General features: G+C 47.0%; 1 protein-coding gene across 5 annotated transcripts in view; it reads right to left on the bottom strand.

Annotated features, from left to right (window-relative positions):
* The window catches only part of CNTFR (ciliary neurotrophic factor receptor), a 487,615-nt gene that overhangs the window by 198,812 nt on the left and 269,560 nt on the right, over positions 1-19,243 (bottom strand). For 4 of the 5 annotated variants that reach the window (XM_077281313.1, XM_077281314.1, XM_077281310.1 and 1 more), the window contains one exon: positions 18,650-18,742. In XM_077281313.1, the coding sequence (XP_077137428.1) occupies positions 18,650-18,742 (93 nt within the window). The remainder of the gene's footprint in view (positions 1-18,649; positions 18,743-19,243) is intronic. The other variant, XM_077281315.1, reaches the window with a different exon arrangement.

Raw genomic sequence — 19,243 nt, forward strand, 5'->3', positions numbered from 1 at the left:
TCATGGTGACCTTGGGACTTATGCTGGAGTCCATTTGGTCACTCTTATTTGCTAGATAGCTTGGTGTATTTTTATCCCATGAGCCACATAGGTGCAGTTTTTTGTCATCTAGGTATTGACTTGTTATATTGCCCAGTGGGTTACTATCATGGTTGCTAGGGGGCTTTATATTGCTAGCCTGAAGGACTGTTTTCTGGCTTGCTTCTATTAACCCCTTTTTGCCTATAGCTGCACAGGCTTGCATTCAGGTAGTCTTCATCACACTATTTTGTTGTGTATTCACTCTTATACTCAGATTTATATGATTGTGTATGGACAAGGCTCTTTGCTGTTTTTAATTATGTTTTATATTGTGTGTTGTGTGTCAATAAAAATCTTGTTTTTTCATATATGATTTATTATCATGTCTCTTATTTTTGTGTATGTGGTGTGCATATTTGGAGTGATGCTTTTTCTCTCATTACACAGCACATATGAGACACAGCCTGAGGTATACAGCACATATGAGACACAGCCTGAGGTATACAGCACATATGGGACACAGCCTGAGGTATACAGCACATATGAGACACAGCCTGAGGTATACAGCACATATGGGGCACAGCCTGAGGTATACAGCACATGTGGGACACAGCCTGAGGTATACAGCACATGTGGGACACAGCCTGAGGTATACAGCACATATGAGACACAGCCTGAGGTATACAGCACATATGAGACACAGCCTGAGGTATACAGCACATATGAGACACAGCCTGAGGTATACAGCACATATGGGACACAGCCTGAGGTATACAGCACATATGAGACACAGCCTGAGGTATACAGCACATATGAGACACAGCCTGGGGTATACAGCACATATGGGACACAGCCTGAGGTATACAGCACATATGGGACACAGCCTGAGGTATACAGCACATGTGGGACACAGCCTGATGTATACAGCACATATGGGACACAGCCTGAGGTATACAGCACATGTGGGACACAGCCTGAGGTATACAGCACATATAGGACACAGCCTGAGGTATACAGCACATGTGGGACACAGCCTGAGGTATACAGCACATATGGGACACAGCCTGAGGTATACAGCACATGTGGGACACAGCCTGAGGTATACAGCACATATGGGGCACAGCCTGAGGTATACAGCACATGTGGGACACAGCCTGAGGTATACAGCACATGTGGGACACAGCCTGAGGTATACAGCACATGTGGGACACAGCCTGAGGTATACAGCACATATAGGACACAGCCTGAGGTATACAGCACATATGGGACACAGCCTGAGGTATACAGCACATGTGGGACACAGCCTGAGGTATACAGCACATATGGGGCACAGCCTGAGGTATACAGCACATGTGGGACACAGCCTGAGGTATACAGCACATGTGGGACACAGCCTGAGGTATACAGCACATGTGGGACACAGCCTGATGTATACAGCACATGTGGGACACAGCCTGAGGTATACAGCACATATGGGGCACAGCCTGAGGTATACAGCACATATGGGGCACAGCCTGATGTATACAGCACATGTGGGACACAGCCTGAGGTATACAGCACATGTGGGACACAGCCTGAGGTATACAGCACATGTGGGACACAGCCTGAGGTATACAGCACATATGGGGCACAGCCTGAGGTATACAGCACATATGGGACACAGCCTGAGGTATACAGCACATGTGGGACACAGCCTGAGGTATACAGCACATGTGGGGCACAGCCTGAGGTATACAGCACATGTGGGACACAGCCTGAGGTATACAGCACATATGGGGCACAGCCTGAGGTATACAGCACATGTGGGACACAGCCTGAGGTATACAGCACATATGGGACACAGCCTGATGTATACAGCACATGTGGGACACAGCCTGAGGTATACAGCACATGTGGGGCACAGCCTGAGGTATACAGCACATATGGGGCACAGCCTGAGGTATACAGCACATGTGGGACACAGCCTGAGGTATACAGCACATGTGGGACACAGCCTGAGGTATACAGCACATGTGGGACACAGCCTGAGGTATACAGCACATATGGGACACAGCCTGAGGTATACAGCACATGTGGGACACAGCCTGAGGTATACAGCACATGTGGGACACAGCCTGAGGTATACAGCACATGTGGGACACAGCCTGAGGTATACAGCACATATGGGACACAGCCTGAGGTATACAGCACATATGGGACACAGCCTGAGGTATACAGCACATATGGGACACAGCCTGAGGTATACAGCACATGTGGGACACAGCCTGAGGTATACAGCACATGTGGGACACAGCCTGAGGTATACAGCACATGTGGGGCACAGCCTGAGGTATACAGCACATGTGGGGCACAGCCTGAGGTATACAGCACATATGGGGCACAGCCTGAGGTATACAGCACATGTGGGGCACAGCCTGAGGTATACAGCACATGTGGGACACAGCCTGAGGTATACAGCACATATGGGACACAGCCTGAGGTATACAGCACATGTGGGACACAGCCTGAGGTACACAGCACATATGGGACACAGCCTGAGGTATACAGCACATGTGGGACACAGCCTGAGGTATACAGCACATGTGGGACACAGCCTGAGGTATACAGCACATATGGGGCACAGCCTGAGGTATACAGCACATATGGGGCACAGCCTGAGGTATACAGCACATGTGGGACACAGCCTGAGGTATACAGCACATGTGGGACACAGCCTGATGTATACACCACATGTGGGACACAGCCTGAGGTATACAGCACATGTGGGACACAGCCTGAGGTATACAGCACATATGGGACACAGCCTGAGGTACACAGCACATATGGGACACAGCCTGAGGTATACAGCACATGTGGGACACAGCCTGAGGTATACAGCACATATGGGGCACAGCCTGAGGTATACAGCACATGTGGGACACAGCCTGAGGTATACAGCACATATGGGGCACAGCCTGAGGTATACAGCACATGTGGGACACAGCCTGAGGTATACAGCACATATGGGACACAGCCTGATGTATACAGCACATGTGGGACACAGCCTGAGGTATACAGCACATGTGGGACACAGCCTGAGGTATACAGCACATATGGGACACAGTCTGAGGTATACAGCACATATGGGGCACAGCCTGAGGTATACAGCACATATGGAACACAGCCTGAGGTACACAGCACATATGGGACACAGCCTGAGGTATACAGCACATATGGGACACAGCCTGAGGTATACAGCACATGTGGGGCACAGCCTGAGGTATACAGCACATGTGGGACACAGCCTGAGGTATACAGCACATATGGGACACAGTCTGAGGTATACAGCACATATGGAACACAGCCTGAGGTACACAGCACATATGGGACACAGCCTGAGGTATACAGCACATATGGGACACAGCCTGAGGTATACAGCACATGTGGGACACAGCCTGAGGTATACAGCACATATGGGACACAGCCTGAGGTATACAGCACATGTGGGACACAGCCTGAGGTATACAGCACATATGGAACACAGCCTGAGGTACACAGCACATATGGGACACAGCCTGAGGTATACAGCACATATGGGACACAGCCTGAGGTATACAGCACATGTGGGACACAGCCTGAGGTATACAGCACATGTGGGACACAGCCTGAGGTATACAGCACATATGGGACACAGCCTGAGGTATACAGCACATGTGGGACACAGCCTGAGGTATACAGCACATATGGGACACAGCCTGAGGTATACAGCACATGTGGGACATAGCCGGACGAACAAGAGATGGTCACCTCACACTGAAACCTACACCCTACGCCGGAGATGGACGCATCACGCTGTAAATAAAAGCTCCATGGTAGAAACGGACGCCCTCTGCTGGTCAGCTGTATACCCCCCTGCTGGTCAGCTGTATACCCCCCTGCTGGTCAGCTGTATACCACCCTGCTGGTCAGCTGTAAACCACCCTGCTGGTCAGCGGTACACCCCTGCTGGTATGCTGTATAACCCCCTGCTGGGAAGCTGTATAACCCCCTGTGGGAAGCTGTATAACCCCCTGTGGGAAGCTGTATAACCCCCTGCTGGTCAGCTGTATACCCCTCTGCTGGTCAGCTGTACACCCCTGATGGTAAGCTGTATACCCCTCTGCTGGTCAGCTGTATACCCTCTGCTGGTCAGCTGTATACCCCCCTGCTGGTCAGCTGTACACCCCCCTGCTGGTCAGCTGTACACCCCCCTGCTGGTCAGCTGTATACCCCCCTGCTGGTCAGCTGTACACCCCCCTGCTGGTCAGTTGTACACTTCCCTGCTGGTCAGCTGTACACCCCCCTGCTGGTCAGCTGTATACCCCCCTGCTGGTCAGCTGTACACCCCCCTGCTGGTCAGTTGTATACCCCCCTGCTGGTCAGCTGTATACCCCCCTGCTGGTCAGCTGTACACCCCCCTGCTGGTCAGTTGTATACCCCCCTGCTGGTCAGCTGTACACCCCCCTGCTGGTCAGCTGTATACCCCTCTGCTGGTCAGCTGTACACCCCTGATGGTAAGCTGTATACCCCTCTGCTGGTCAGCTGTATACCCTCTGCTGGTCAGCTGTATACCCCCCTGCTGGTCAGCTGTACACCCCCCTGCTGGTCAGCTGTACACCCCCCTGCTGGTCAGCTGTACACCCCCCTGCTGGTCAGCTGTACACTTCCCTGCTGGTCAGCTGTACACCCCCCTGCTGGTCAGCTGTATACCCCCCTGCTGGTCAGCTGTACACCCCCCTGCTGGTCAGTTGTATACCCCCCTGCTGGTCAGCTGTATACCCCCCTGCTGGTCAGCTGTACACCCCCCTGCTGGTCAGTTGTATACCCCCATGCTGGTCAGCTGTATACCCCCCTGCTGGTCAGCTGTATACCCCCATGCTGGTCAGCTGTATACCCCCCCTGCTGGTCAGCTGTATACCCCTCTGCTGGTCAGCTGTACACCCCCCTGCTGGTCAGTTGTATACCCCCCTGCTGGTCAGCTGTACACCCCCCTGCTGGTCAGCTGTATACCCCTCTGCTGGTCAGCTGTATACCCCCATGCTGGTCAGCTGTATACCCCCTCTGCTGGTCAGCTGTATACCCCTCTGCTGGTCAGCTGTATACCCCTCTGCTGGTCAGCTGTATACCCCCATGCTGGTCAGCTGTATACCCCCCTGCTGGTCAGCTGTATACCCCTCTGCTGGTCAGCTGTATACCCCTCTGCTGGTCAGCTGTATACCGCCCTGCTGGTCAGATGTACACCCCTGCTGGTCAGCTGTATACCCCTCTGCTTGTCAGCTGTATACCCCCCTGCTGGTCAGCTGTATACCCCCCTGCTGGTCAGCTGTATACCACCCTGCTGGTCAGCTGTACACCCCTGCTGGGAAGCTGTATACCCCCCTGCTGGGAAGCTGTATACCCCCCTGCTGGTCAGCTGTACACCCCTGATGGTAAGCTGTATACCCCTCTGCTGGTCAGCTATATACCCCCCTGCTGGTCAGCTGTATACCCCTCTGCTGGTCAGCTGTATACCCCCCTGCTGGTCAGCTGTACACCCCCCTGCTGGTCAGCTGCATACCCCCCTGCTGGTCAGATGTACACCCCTGCTGGTCAGCTGTATACCCCTCTGCTGGTCAGCTGTATACCCCCCTGCTGGTCAGCTGTATACCCCTGCCGGTCAGCTGTATACCCCCCTGCTGGTCAGCTGTATACCCCTCTGCTGGTCAGCTGTATACCCCCCTGCTAGTCAGCTGTATACCCCCCTGCTGGTCAGCTGTATACCCCCATGCTGGTCAGCTGTATACCCCTCTGCTGGTCAGCTGTATACCCCTCCGCTGTTCAGCTGTATACCCCCCTTCTGGTCAGCTGTATACCCCTCTCTGCTGGTCAGCTGTACACCCCTGCTGGTCATCTGTATACCCCACTGCTGGTCAGCTGTATACCCCCTTCTGGTCAGCTGTATACCACTCTCTCCTGGTCAGCTGTATACCCCCCTGCTGGTTAGCTGTATACCCTCCTGCTGTGGTCAGCTGTATACCCCTCTGCTGGTCAGCTGTGTACCCCCCTGCTGGTCAGCTGTATAACCCTCTGCTGGTCAGCTGTATACCCCTGCTGGTCAGCTGTATACCCCCTGCTGATGTTCCATCATGTCCCATCACATACCATCATCTATACCGCACCCACTGCACAGGAGCTGCAGCACCAAATGGGTTAATGTAACATCGTGATTAGTTAATGGGATTGATTGTGCGTCCGACGGCCCCGGTATAGTAAGTGCACCGTCAATGGCAATACCATGAATTATGCACAGGCCCCTGTATAATGGAGCAGCCATGACATCACCCCCCAACCCCAGCACAGGAGGGCAGACACATCAGGAATGAGAACGGCAGTCCTATGTAAATCGCATCTTATAATGCTCTATGGGACAGATATAGTTGGCTGAGTTGTTCAGGCCGGGGCCAGATATGACAACATGGGGTGTACAGCTATGGGTGCTTTACACCTTCCGGTACAGCGGCCCCTGCCGTCCACACTGTGGTCCGCTATCCTCCCCGGATATGTGGGATGTGCTGGTTTGGCACTGGCTGCCGAGTACTCCGGGTGCTGACCGGTATAAGCTGTGGCAGGAGACACCAGGTGACTCTGCGCCATGAGCCAAACCAAACAGCAGCTCCTTCCCATCCTGACCTCGCAGACCACTCCTCGGGTCCAGGGGCTGCAGGCCACGGAGAAAAACCCACGGATGAAGGTCAGCGTGTGATGTAGGAGGTTTCTCCAGATCCGAGAGGACGGAGCTACAATAACTGTGGATGTAGTGAAATATGAGAACGGCCACGGTGTGGCCAATAACCGAGGAATGAGACCGACAATGGCCAGACGTGTGACAGTGAAGCCACGGAGGAGCAGCACAGAAGCACCATGGGCACGGAGGAGCAGCACAGAAGCACCATGGGCACGGAGGAGCAGCACAGAAGCACCACAGCCATGGAGGAGAAGCACAGAAGCACCATGGGCACGGAGGAGCAGCACAGAAGCATCATGGGCACGGAGGAGCAGCACAGAAGCATCATGGGCACGGAGGAGCAGCACAGAAGCATCATGGGCACGGAGGAGCAGCACAGAAGCACCATGGGCACGGAGGAGCAGCACAGAAGTACCATGGGCACGGAGGAGCAGCACAGAAGCATCATGGGCACGGAGGAGCAGCACAGAAGCACCATGGGCACGGAGGAGCAGCACAGAAGCACCATGGGCACGGAGGAGCAGCACAGAAGCATCATGGGCACGGAGGAGCAGCACAGGAGCACCATGGGCACGGAAGAGCAGCACAGAAGCATCATGGCCACGGAGGAGCAGCACAGAAGTACCATGGGCACAGAGGAGCAGCACAGAAGCTCCATGGGCACGGAGGAGCAGCACAGAAGCACCATGGGCACAGAGGAGCAGCACAGAAGCACCATGGGCACGGAGGAGCAGCACAGAAGCATCATGGGCACGGAGGAGCAGCACAGAAGCATCATGGGCACGGAGGAGCAGCACAGAAGCTCCATGGGCACGGAGGAGCAACACAGAAGCACCATGGCCACGGAGGAGCAGCACAGAAGCACCATGGGCACGGAGGAGCAGCACAGAAGCACCATGGCCACGGAGGAGCAGCACAGAAGCACCATGGACACGGAGGAGCAGCACAGAAGCACCATGGCCACGGAGGAGCAGCACAGAAGCACCATGGACACGGAGGAGCAGCACAGAAGCACCATGGCCACGGAGGAGCAGCACAGAAGCACCATGGGTACGGAGGAGCAGCACAGAAGCACCATGGGCACGGAGGAGCAGCACAGAAGTACCATGGGCACAGAGGAGCAGCACAGATGTACCATGGGCACAGAGGAGCAGCACAGAAGCACCATGGCCACGGAGGAGCAGCACAGAAGCACCATGGGCACGGAGGAGCAGCACAGAAGCACCATGGGCACGGAGGAGCAGAACAGAAGCACCATGGGCACAGAGGAGCAGCACAGAAGCACCATGGGCACGGAGGAGCAGCACAGAAGCACCATGGGCACAGAGGAGCAGCACAGAAGCACCATGGGCACGGAGGAGCAGCACAGAAGCATCATGGGCACGGAGGAGCAGCACAGAAGCACCATGGGCACGGAGGAGCAGCACAGAAGCACCATGGGCACAGAGGAGCAGCACAGAAGCACCATGGCCATTAATAAAGTCATTGAAATTTTATTATTGGCATATGCTCCCCGTCTTTTTCTGCTTGGATTGTGTATTGGTGTGGGAAGCGCCACAGTTTAGGCCTGTTTGTGTATAGGTTTAATATACTACATGGGCTGCGCAATATACAACGTGGGCTGCGCAATATACTACATGGGCTGTGCAATATACTACGTGGACTGCGCAATATACTACGTGGACTGCGCAATATACTACATGGGCTGGGCAATATACACTGTGGGCTGTGCAATATACAACGTGGGCTGGACAATATACTGCGTGGGCTGCGCAATATACAACGTGGGCTGCGCAATATACTACATGGGCTGTGCAATATACTACGTGGGCTGCGCAATATACTACGTGGGCTGGGCAATATACAACGTGGGCTGCGCAATATACAATGTGGGCTGGGCAATATACTGCGTGGGCTGCGCAATATACAACGTGGGCTGCGCAATATACTACATGGGCTGCGCAATATACTACGTGGGCTGCGCAATATACTACGTGGGCTGCGCAATATACTACGTGGACTGCGCAATATACTACGTGGGCTGGGCAATATACAACGTAGGCTGGGCAATATACAACGTGGGCTGCGCAATATACTACATGGGCTGTGCAATATACTACATGGGCTGTGCAATATACTACGTGGGCTGCGCAATATACTACGTGGGCTGCGCAATATACTACATGGGCTGTGCAATATACTACGTGGGCTGCGCAATATACAACGTGGGCTGCGCAATATACTACATGGGCTGTGCAATATACTACGTGGGCTGCGCAATATACTACATGGGCTGTGCAATATACTACGTGGGCTGCGCAATATACTATGTGGGCTGCGCAATATACTACGTGGACTGCGCAATATACTACATGGGCTGCGCAATATACAACGTAGGCTGGGCAATATACAACGTGGGCTGCGCAATATACAACGTGGGCTGGGCAATATACTGCGTGGGCTGCGCAATATACAACGTGGGCTGCGCAATATACTACATGGGCTGTGCAATATACTACGTGGGCTGCGCAATATACTACGTGGGCTGCGCAATATACTACGTGGACTGCGCAATATACTACGTGGGCTGGGCAATATACAACGTGGGCTGCGCAATATACTACGTGGGCTGCGCAATATACTACGTGGACTGCGCAATATACTACATGGGCTGGGCAATATACAACGTGGGCTGCGCAATATACAACGTGGGCTGGGCAATATACTGCGTGGGCTGCGCAATATACAACGTGGGCTGCGCAATATACTACATGGGCTGTGCAATATACTACGTGGGCTGCGCAATATACAACGTGGGCTGCGCAATATACAACGTGGGCTGCGCAATATACAACGTGGACTGCGCAATATACAACGTAGGCTGGGCAATATACTGCGTGGGCTGCGCAACATACAACGTGGACTGCGCAATATACAACGTAGGCTGGGCAATATACTGCGTGGGCTGTGCAATATACAACGTGGGCTGCGCAATATACAACGTGGACTGCGCAATATACAACGTGGGCTGTGCAATATACAACGTAGGCTGGGCAATATACAACGTGGGCTGCGCAATATACAACGTAGGCTGGGCAATATACTGCGTGGGCTGCGCAATATACAACGTAGGCTGGGCAATATACTGCGTGGGCTGCGCAATATACAACGTGGGCTGCGCAATATACAACGTGGGCTGCGCAATATAAAACGTGGGCTGCGCAATATACAACGTGGGCTGCGCAATATACAACGTGGGCTGCGCAATATACAACGTAGGCTGGGCAATATACTGCGTGGGCTGCGCAATATACAACGTGGGCTGCGCAACATACAACGTGGGCTGCGCAATATACAACGTGGGCTGCGCAATATACAACGTGCGCTGTGCAATGTCCTGCGTGGGCTGCGCAATATCGTACGTGGGCTGTGCTATACACTACACATACATATTCTAGAACACCCGATGCGTTAGAATCGGGCCACCATCTAGTATAATTATATACAGGAGATGCCCAGGTTATACCAGCTGTACATATATAATTATATACAGGAGATGCCCAGGTTATACCAGCTGTACATATATAATTATATACAGGAGATGCCCAGGTTATACCAGCTGTACATATATAATTATATACAGGAGATGCCCAGGTTATACCAGCTGTACATATATAATTATATACAGGAGATGCCCAGGTTACACCAGCTGTACATATATAATTATATACAGGAGATGCCCAGGTTATAGCAGCTGTACATATATAATTATATACAGAAAATGCCCAGGTTATACCAGCTGTACATATATAATAATATACAGGAGATGCCCAGGTTATATCAGCTGTACATACATAATCATATACAGGAGATGCTCAGGTTATACCAGCTGTACATACATAATTATATACAGGAGATGCCCAGGTTATACCAGCTGTACTTGTATAATTATATACAGGAGATGCCCAGGTTATACCAGCTGTACATATATAATGATATACAGGAGATGCCCAGGTTATACCAGCTGTACATACATAATTATATACAGGAGATGCCCAGGTTATACCAGCTGTACATATATAATTATATACAGGAGATGCCCAGGTTATGCCAGCTGTACATATATAATTATATACAGGAGATACCCAGGTTATACCAGCTGTACATATATAATTATATACAGGAGATGCCCAGGTTATACCAGCTGTACATATATAATTATATACAGGAGATGCCCAGGTTATACCGGCTGTACCTATATAATTATATACAGGAGATGCCCAGGTTATACCAGCTGTACATATATAATTATATACAGGAGATGCCCAGGTTACACCAGCTGTACATACATAATTATATACAGGAGATGCCCAGGTTACACCAGCTGTACATATATAATGATATACAGGAGATGCCCAGGTTATACCAGCTGTACATATATAATGATATACAGGAGATGCCCAGGTTATACCAGCTGTACATATATAATTATACACAGGAGATGTCCAGGTTATACCAGCTGTACATATATCATTATATACAGGGGATGCCCAGGTTATACCAGCTGTACATACGTAATTATATACAGGAGAGGCCCAGGTTATACCAGCTGTTATTACGTAATTATATACAGGAGATGCCCAGGTTATACCAGCTGTACATATATAATTACACACAGGAGATGTCCAGGTTATACCAGCTGTACATATATAATTATACACAGAAGATGCCCAGGTTATACCAGCTGTACATATATAATTATATACAGGAGATGCCCAGGTTATACCGGCTGTACATATATAATGATATACAGGAGATGCCCAGGTTATACCAGCTGTACATATATAATTATACACAGGAGATGTCCAGGTTATACCAGCTGTACATATATAATTATATACAGGAGATGCCCATCTTATACCAGCTGTACATATATCATTATATACAGAGGATGCCCAGGTTATACAGGCTGTACATATATAATTATATACAGGAGATGCCCAGGTTATACCGGCTGTACATATATAATTATATACAGGAGATACCCAGGTTATACCAGCTGTACATATAGAATTATATACAGGAGATACCCAGGTTATACCAGCTGTACATATATAATTATATACAGGAGATGCCCAGGTTATAGCAGCTGTACATATATCATTATATACAGGAGATTCCCAGGTCATACCAGCTGTTCATATATAATTATATACAGGAGATGCCCAGGTTATACCAGCTGTACATATATAATTATATACATTAGATGCCCAGGTTATACCGGCTGTACATATATAATTATATACAGGAGATACTCAGGTTATACCGGCTGTACATATATAATTATATACAGGAGATGCCCAGGTCATACCAGCTGTTCATATATAATTATATACAGGAGATGCCCAGGTTATACCAGCTGTACATATATAATTATATACATTAGATGCCCAGGTTATACCAGCTGTACATATATAATTATATACATTAGATGCCCAGGTTATACCGGCTGTACATATATAATTATATACATTAGATGCCCAGGTTATACCGGCTGTACATATATAATTATATACAGGAGATGCCCAGGTTATACCGGCTGTACATATATAATTATATACAGGAGATGCCCAGGTTATACCAGCTGTACATATATAATTACATACAGGAGATGTCCAGGTTATATCAGCTGTACATATATAATTATATACAGGAGATGCCCAGGTTATACCAGCTGTACATATATCATTATATACAGAGGATGCCCAGGTTATACCGGCTGTACATATATAATTATATACAGGAGATGCCCAGGTTATACCAGCTGTACATATATAATTATATACAGGAGATACCCAGGTTATATCAGCTGTACATATATAATTATATACAGGAGATACCCAGGTTATATCAGCTGTACATATATAATTATATACAGGAGATACCCAGGTTATATCAGCTGTACATATATAATTATATACAGGAGATGCCCAGGTTATACCAGCTGTACATATATAATTATATACAGGAGATACCCAGGTTATATCAGCTGTACATATAGAATTATATACAGGAGATACCCAGGTTATACCAGCTGTACATATATAATTATATACAGGAGATGCCCAGGTTATAGCAGCTGTACATATATCATTATATACAGGAGATTCCCAGGTCATACCAGCTGTTCATATATAATTATATACAGGAGATGCCCAGGTTATACCAGCTGTACATATATAATTATATACATTAGATGCCCAGGTTATACCGGCTGTACATATATAATTATATACAGGAGATACCCAGGTTATACCGGCTGTACATATATAATTATATACAGGAGATGCCCAGGTCATACCAGCTGTTCATATATAATTATATACAGGAGATGCCCAGGTTATACCAGCTGTACATATATAATTATATACATTAGATGCCCAGGTTATACCAGCTGTACATATATAATTATATACATTAGATGCCCAGGTTATACCAGCTGTACATATATAATTATATACATTAGATGCCCAGGTTATACCGGCTGTACATATATAATTATATACAGGAGATGCCCAGGTTATACCGGCTGTACATATATAATTACATACAGGAGATGCCCAGGTTATACCAGCTGTACATATATAATTACATACAGGAGATGTCCAGGTTATATCAGCTGTACATATATAATTATATACAGGAGATGCCCAGGTTATACCAGCTGTACATATATCATTATATACAGAGGATGCCCAGGTTATACCGGCTGTACATATATAATTATATACAGGAGATGCCCAGGTTATACCAGCTGTACATATATAATTATATACAGGAGATACCCAGGTTATATCAGCTGTACATATATAATTATATACAGGAGATACCCAGGTTATATCAGCTGTACATATATAATTATATACAGGAGATACCCAGGTTATATCAGCTGTACATATATAATTATATACAGGAGATGCCCAGGTTATACCAGCTGTACATATATCATTATATACAGAGGATGCCCAGGTTATACCGGCTGTACATATATAATTATATACAGGAGATGCCCAGGTTATACCAGCTGTACATGTATCATTATATACAGAGGATGCCCAGGTTATACCAGCTGTACATATATAATTATATACAGGAGATGCTCAGGTTATACCAGCTGTACATATATAATTATATACAGGAGATACCCAGGTTATATCAGCTGTACATATATAATTATATACAGGAGATGCCCAGGTTATACCAGCTGTACATATATCATTATATACAGGAGATGCCCAGGTTATACCAGCTGTACATATATCATTATATACAGAGGATGCCCAGGTTATACCGGCTGTACATATATAATTATATACAGGAGATGCCCAGGTTATACCAGCTGTACATGTATCATTATATACAGAGGATGCCCAGGTTATACCAGCTGTACATATATAATTATATACAGGAGATGCTCAGGTTATACCAGCTGTACATATATAATTATATACAGGAGATACCCAGGTTATATCAGCTGTACATATATAATTATATACAGGAGATGCCCAGGTTATACCAGCTGTACATATATCATTATATACAGGAGATGCCCAGGTTATACCAGCTGTACATATATCATTATATACAGAGGATGCCCAGGTTATACCGGCTGTACATATATAATTATATACAGGAGATACCCAGGTTATACCGGCTGTCCATACAGTATATAATTATATACAGGAGATGTCCAGGTTATACCGGCTGTACATATATAATTATATACAGGAGATGCCCAGGTTATACCGGCTGTACATATATAATTATATACAGGAGATGCCCAGGTTATACCAGCTGTACATATATCATTATATACAGAGGATGCCCAGGTTATACCAGCTGTACATGTATCATTATATACAGAGGATGCCCAGGTTATACCAGCTGTACATATATAATTATATACAGGAGATGCCCAGGTTATACCAGCTGTACATGTATCATTATATACAGGAGATGCCCAGGTTATACCAGCTGTACATATATCATTATATACAGGAGATGCCCAGGTTATACCAGCTGTACATGTATCATTATATACAGGAGATGCCCAGGTTATATCAGCTGTACATATATAATTATATACAGGAGATACCCAGGTTATATCAGCTGTACATATATAATTATATACAGGAGATACCCAGGTTATATCAGCTGTACATATATAATTATATACAGGAGATGCCCAGGTTATACCAGCTGTACATATATCATTATATACAGAGGATGCCCAGGTTATACCGGCTGTACATATATAATTATATACAGGAGATGCCCAGGTTATACCAGCTGTACATGTATCATTATATACAGAGGATGCCCAGGTTATACCAGCTGTACATATATAATTATATACAGGAGATGCTCAGGTTATACCAGCTGTACATATATAATTATATACAGGAGATACCCAGGTTATATCAGCTGTACATATATAATTATATACAGGAGATGCCCAGGTTATACCAGCTGTACATATATCATTATATACAGGAGATGCCCAGGTTATACCAGCTGTACATATATCATTATATACAGAGGATGCCCAGGTTATACCGGCTGTACATATATAATTATATACAGGAGATGCCCAGGTTATACCAGCTGTACATGTATCATTATATACAGAGGATGCCCAGGTTATACCAGCTGTACATATATAATTATATACAGGAGATGCTCAGGTTATACCAGCTGTACATATATAATTATATACAGGAGATACCCAGGTTATATCAGCTGTACATATATAATTATATACAGGAGATGCCCAGGTTATACCAGCTGTACATATATCATTATATACAGGAGATGCCCAGGTTATACCAGCTGTACATATATCATTATATACAGAGGATGCCCAGGTTATACCGGCTGTACATATATAATTATATACAGGAGATACCCAGGTTATACCGGCTGTCCATACAGTATATAATTATATACAGGAGATGTCCAGGTTATACCGGCTGTACATATATAATTATATACAGGAGATGCCCAGGTTATACCGGCTGTACATATATAATTATATACAGGAGATGCCCAGGTTATACCAGCTGTACATATATCATTATATACAGAGGATGCCCAGGTTATACCAGCTGTACATGTATCATTATATACAGAGGATGCCCAGGTTATACCAGCTGTACATATATAATTATATACAGGAGATGCCCAGGTTATACCAGCTGTACATGTATCATTATATACAGGAGATGCCCAGGTTATACCAGCTGTACATATATAATTATATACAGGAGATGCCCAGGTTATACCAGCTGTACATGTATCATTATATACAGGAGATGCCCAGGTTATACCAGCTGTACATATATCATTATATACAGGAGATGCCCAGGTTATACCAGCTGTACATGTATCATTATATACAGGAGATGCCCAGGTTATACCAGCTGTACATGTATCATTATATACAGAGGATGCCCAGGTTATACCAGGTTATTCCCCCTTATGAGGCTGGGGTCACACATGCGTGTTTTACGTACGTAAGAGCGCAAAAACTACGTACGTAAAACTCGCATTACATACGGCACAATGCTTCTCAATGGGGCTGCTCCTATTAGCCGTATATTACGGTTCAGTATTATACGGCGTTCTACGGCCGTACAAAATCGCAGCATGCTGCGTTTGTCAGCGTATTGCGCAAATAATACGCCAATGAAAGTCTATGGGTGCGAGAAAAATACGGATTCCACACGGACCAGCAGTGTGACTTGCGAGAAATACGCAGCGCTGTTAGTGAAAAGCCGGTAATTCAATTGCCGGCTTTTCATTTCTCCTGCACAAACCCGACAGGATATGAGACGTGGTTTACATATAGTAAACCATCTCATATCCCCCTTTTTTTTGCATATTCCACACTACTAATGTTAGTAGTGTGTATGTGCAAAATTTCAGCGATGTAGCTGCTGAAATAAAGGGTTAAATGGCGGAAAAAATTGGCGTGGGCTCCCGCGCAATTTTCTCCGCCAGAGTGGTAAAGCCAGTGACTGAGGGCAGATATTAATAGCCAGGAGAGGGTCCATGGTTATTGGCCCCCCCGTGGCTACAAACATCTGCCCCCAGCCACCCCAGAAAAGGCACATCTGGAAGATGCGCCTATTCTGGCACTTGGCCACTCTCTTCCCACTCCCTGTAGCGGTGGGATATGGGGTAATGAAGGGTTAATGCCACCTTGCTATTGGAAGGTGACATTAAGCCAGATTAATGATGGAGAGGCGTCAATTATGACACCTATCCATTATTAATCCAATTGTTGGAAAGGGTTAAAAAACACACACACATGATTGAAAAGTATTTTAATGAAATAAACACAGCGGTTGTTGTAATAATTTATTGTTCTCTCAAATCCATTTGCAGTCCCTCGCTTGGCAACATAATAAACGCACAAGATACATACCTTCTGATGTACTGTCAGGTCCAACGATGTAATCCATCTGAAGGGGTTAACTAATATTACAGGCAGGAGCCCTGCTAATGCAGCTGTGCTCCGTGCCTGTAATCCCCGGCGAATGAATGAAATGTAGGTCATTGACCTACATTTCATTCATTCGCGGTGATGCGCCCCCTGGTGGATGTCCTCATATGACCTGGAGCGTGGGAAAAAGTTCCCAGGCTGCAGTTCATGAGAACATCCACCAGAGGGCGCCTCACCGCGAATGAATGAAATGTAGGTCAATGACCTACATTTCATTCATTCGCCGGGGATTACAGGCACGGAGCACAGCTGCATTATAGCAGGGCTCCTGCCTGTAATATTAGTTAACCCCTTCAGATGGATTACATCGTTGGACCTGACAGTACATCAGAAGGTATGTATCTTGTGCGTTTATTATGTTGCCAAGCGAGGGACTGCAAATGGATTTGAGAGAACAATAAATTATTACAACAACCGCTGTGTTTATTTCATTAAAATACTTTTCAATCGTGTGTGTGTGTTTTTTAACCCTTTCCTACAATTGGATTAATAATGGAGAGGTGTCATAATTGACGCCTCTCCATTATTAATCTGGCTTAATGTCACCTTTCAATAGCAAGGTGGCATTAACCCTTCATTACCCCATATCCCACCGCTACAGGGAGTGGGAAGAGAGTGGCCAAGTGCCAGAATAGGCGCATCTTCCAGATGTGCCTTTTCTGGGGTGGCTGGGGGCAGATGTTTGTAGCCAGGGGGGGCCAATAACCATGGACTAGGCTATTAATATCTGCCCTCAGTCACTGGCTTTACCGCTCTGGCGGAGAAAATTGCGCGGGAGCCCACGCCAATTTTGTCCGCCATTTAACCCTTTATTTTAGCAGCTACAGCGCAGAAATTTTGCACATACACACTACTAACATTAGTAGTGTGGAATATGCAAAAAAAAGGGGGATATGAGATGGTTTACTGTATGTAATCATGTCTCATATCCTGTCGGGTTTGTGCAGGAGAAATGAAAAGCCGGCAATTGAATTACCGGCTGTTCACAGATATCGCGCTGATTGAAATCTAAATACAGAATATATATATATGTGTCACAATGACATATATATATATATACTGTATATATGTTTTCCCGAACATTTGAGCACATAAATCCATTAGATGTCGGTTTTGCAAGCCTGCGCGAAAATCTCGCAGTACGGATGCCATACGGATTACATACGGAGGATGCCATGCGCAAAATACGCTGACACACCCTGACTACGGATCACTATTTTGGGAACATTTCTCCGTATTACGGCCGTAGTACGGACGTATAATACGTGGCGTATTGTCTTACGCCATGTGTGACCCCAGCCTGAGGCCCCGGCGGCGCTCACCTCTCTGCGGGCTGCGTCCTGCGCGCTGGCTTTGGCTGCGGTCTAATGAGCTGGACTCAGAGATGAACGGGCGACTTCTGGGTTTTGCTTCTGCTGTAAGAGAAAAGGACGGATGAGTGGAAGATACAATGTACCAGACACAAGGTGCTAAGAGCAGCGGCTCCCCCTGCTGGTGGGGCACATGGGTGACGTAACAGTGACTGAAGCACATGCATAACCCCTGCACAAAGAAATGTTCACCACCAGAGCTGCAGTCACTATTCTGCTGTTACATTGTGTCTTATCCTCCAGAGCTGCGGTCAGTGTTCTGCTGTTACATTGTGTCTCATCCTCCAGTCACCTCCAGAGCTGCAGTGACTAATCTTTGTTTTTACATCCCAGTCCCATCTTATATTTCCTTGGGTGACCACATAGAGCATGTGCTGTACACACCCTGATCCAGCAGGGGGCAGCGCAAATGGGGGAGATTCTGCCACCTGGTAGAGATAAGAAGAAATCATCACATTGTGGTTGTGTCCTGATGAAGCTCTTGGCGCAGCTCCATCAGCTCCATCCTGACCATCTCTTTCATCCTCTCCATCACCTCCATCTCTT

This window comes from Ranitomeya variabilis, chromosome 1 (genome assembly GCF_051348905.1).
Source record: "Ranitomeya variabilis isolate aRanVar5 chromosome 1, aRanVar5.hap1, whole genome shotgun sequence".
In the NCBI taxonomy this organism is placed as follows: Eukaryota; Metazoa; Chordata; class Amphibia; order Anura; family Dendrobatidae; genus Ranitomeya; species Ranitomeya variabilis.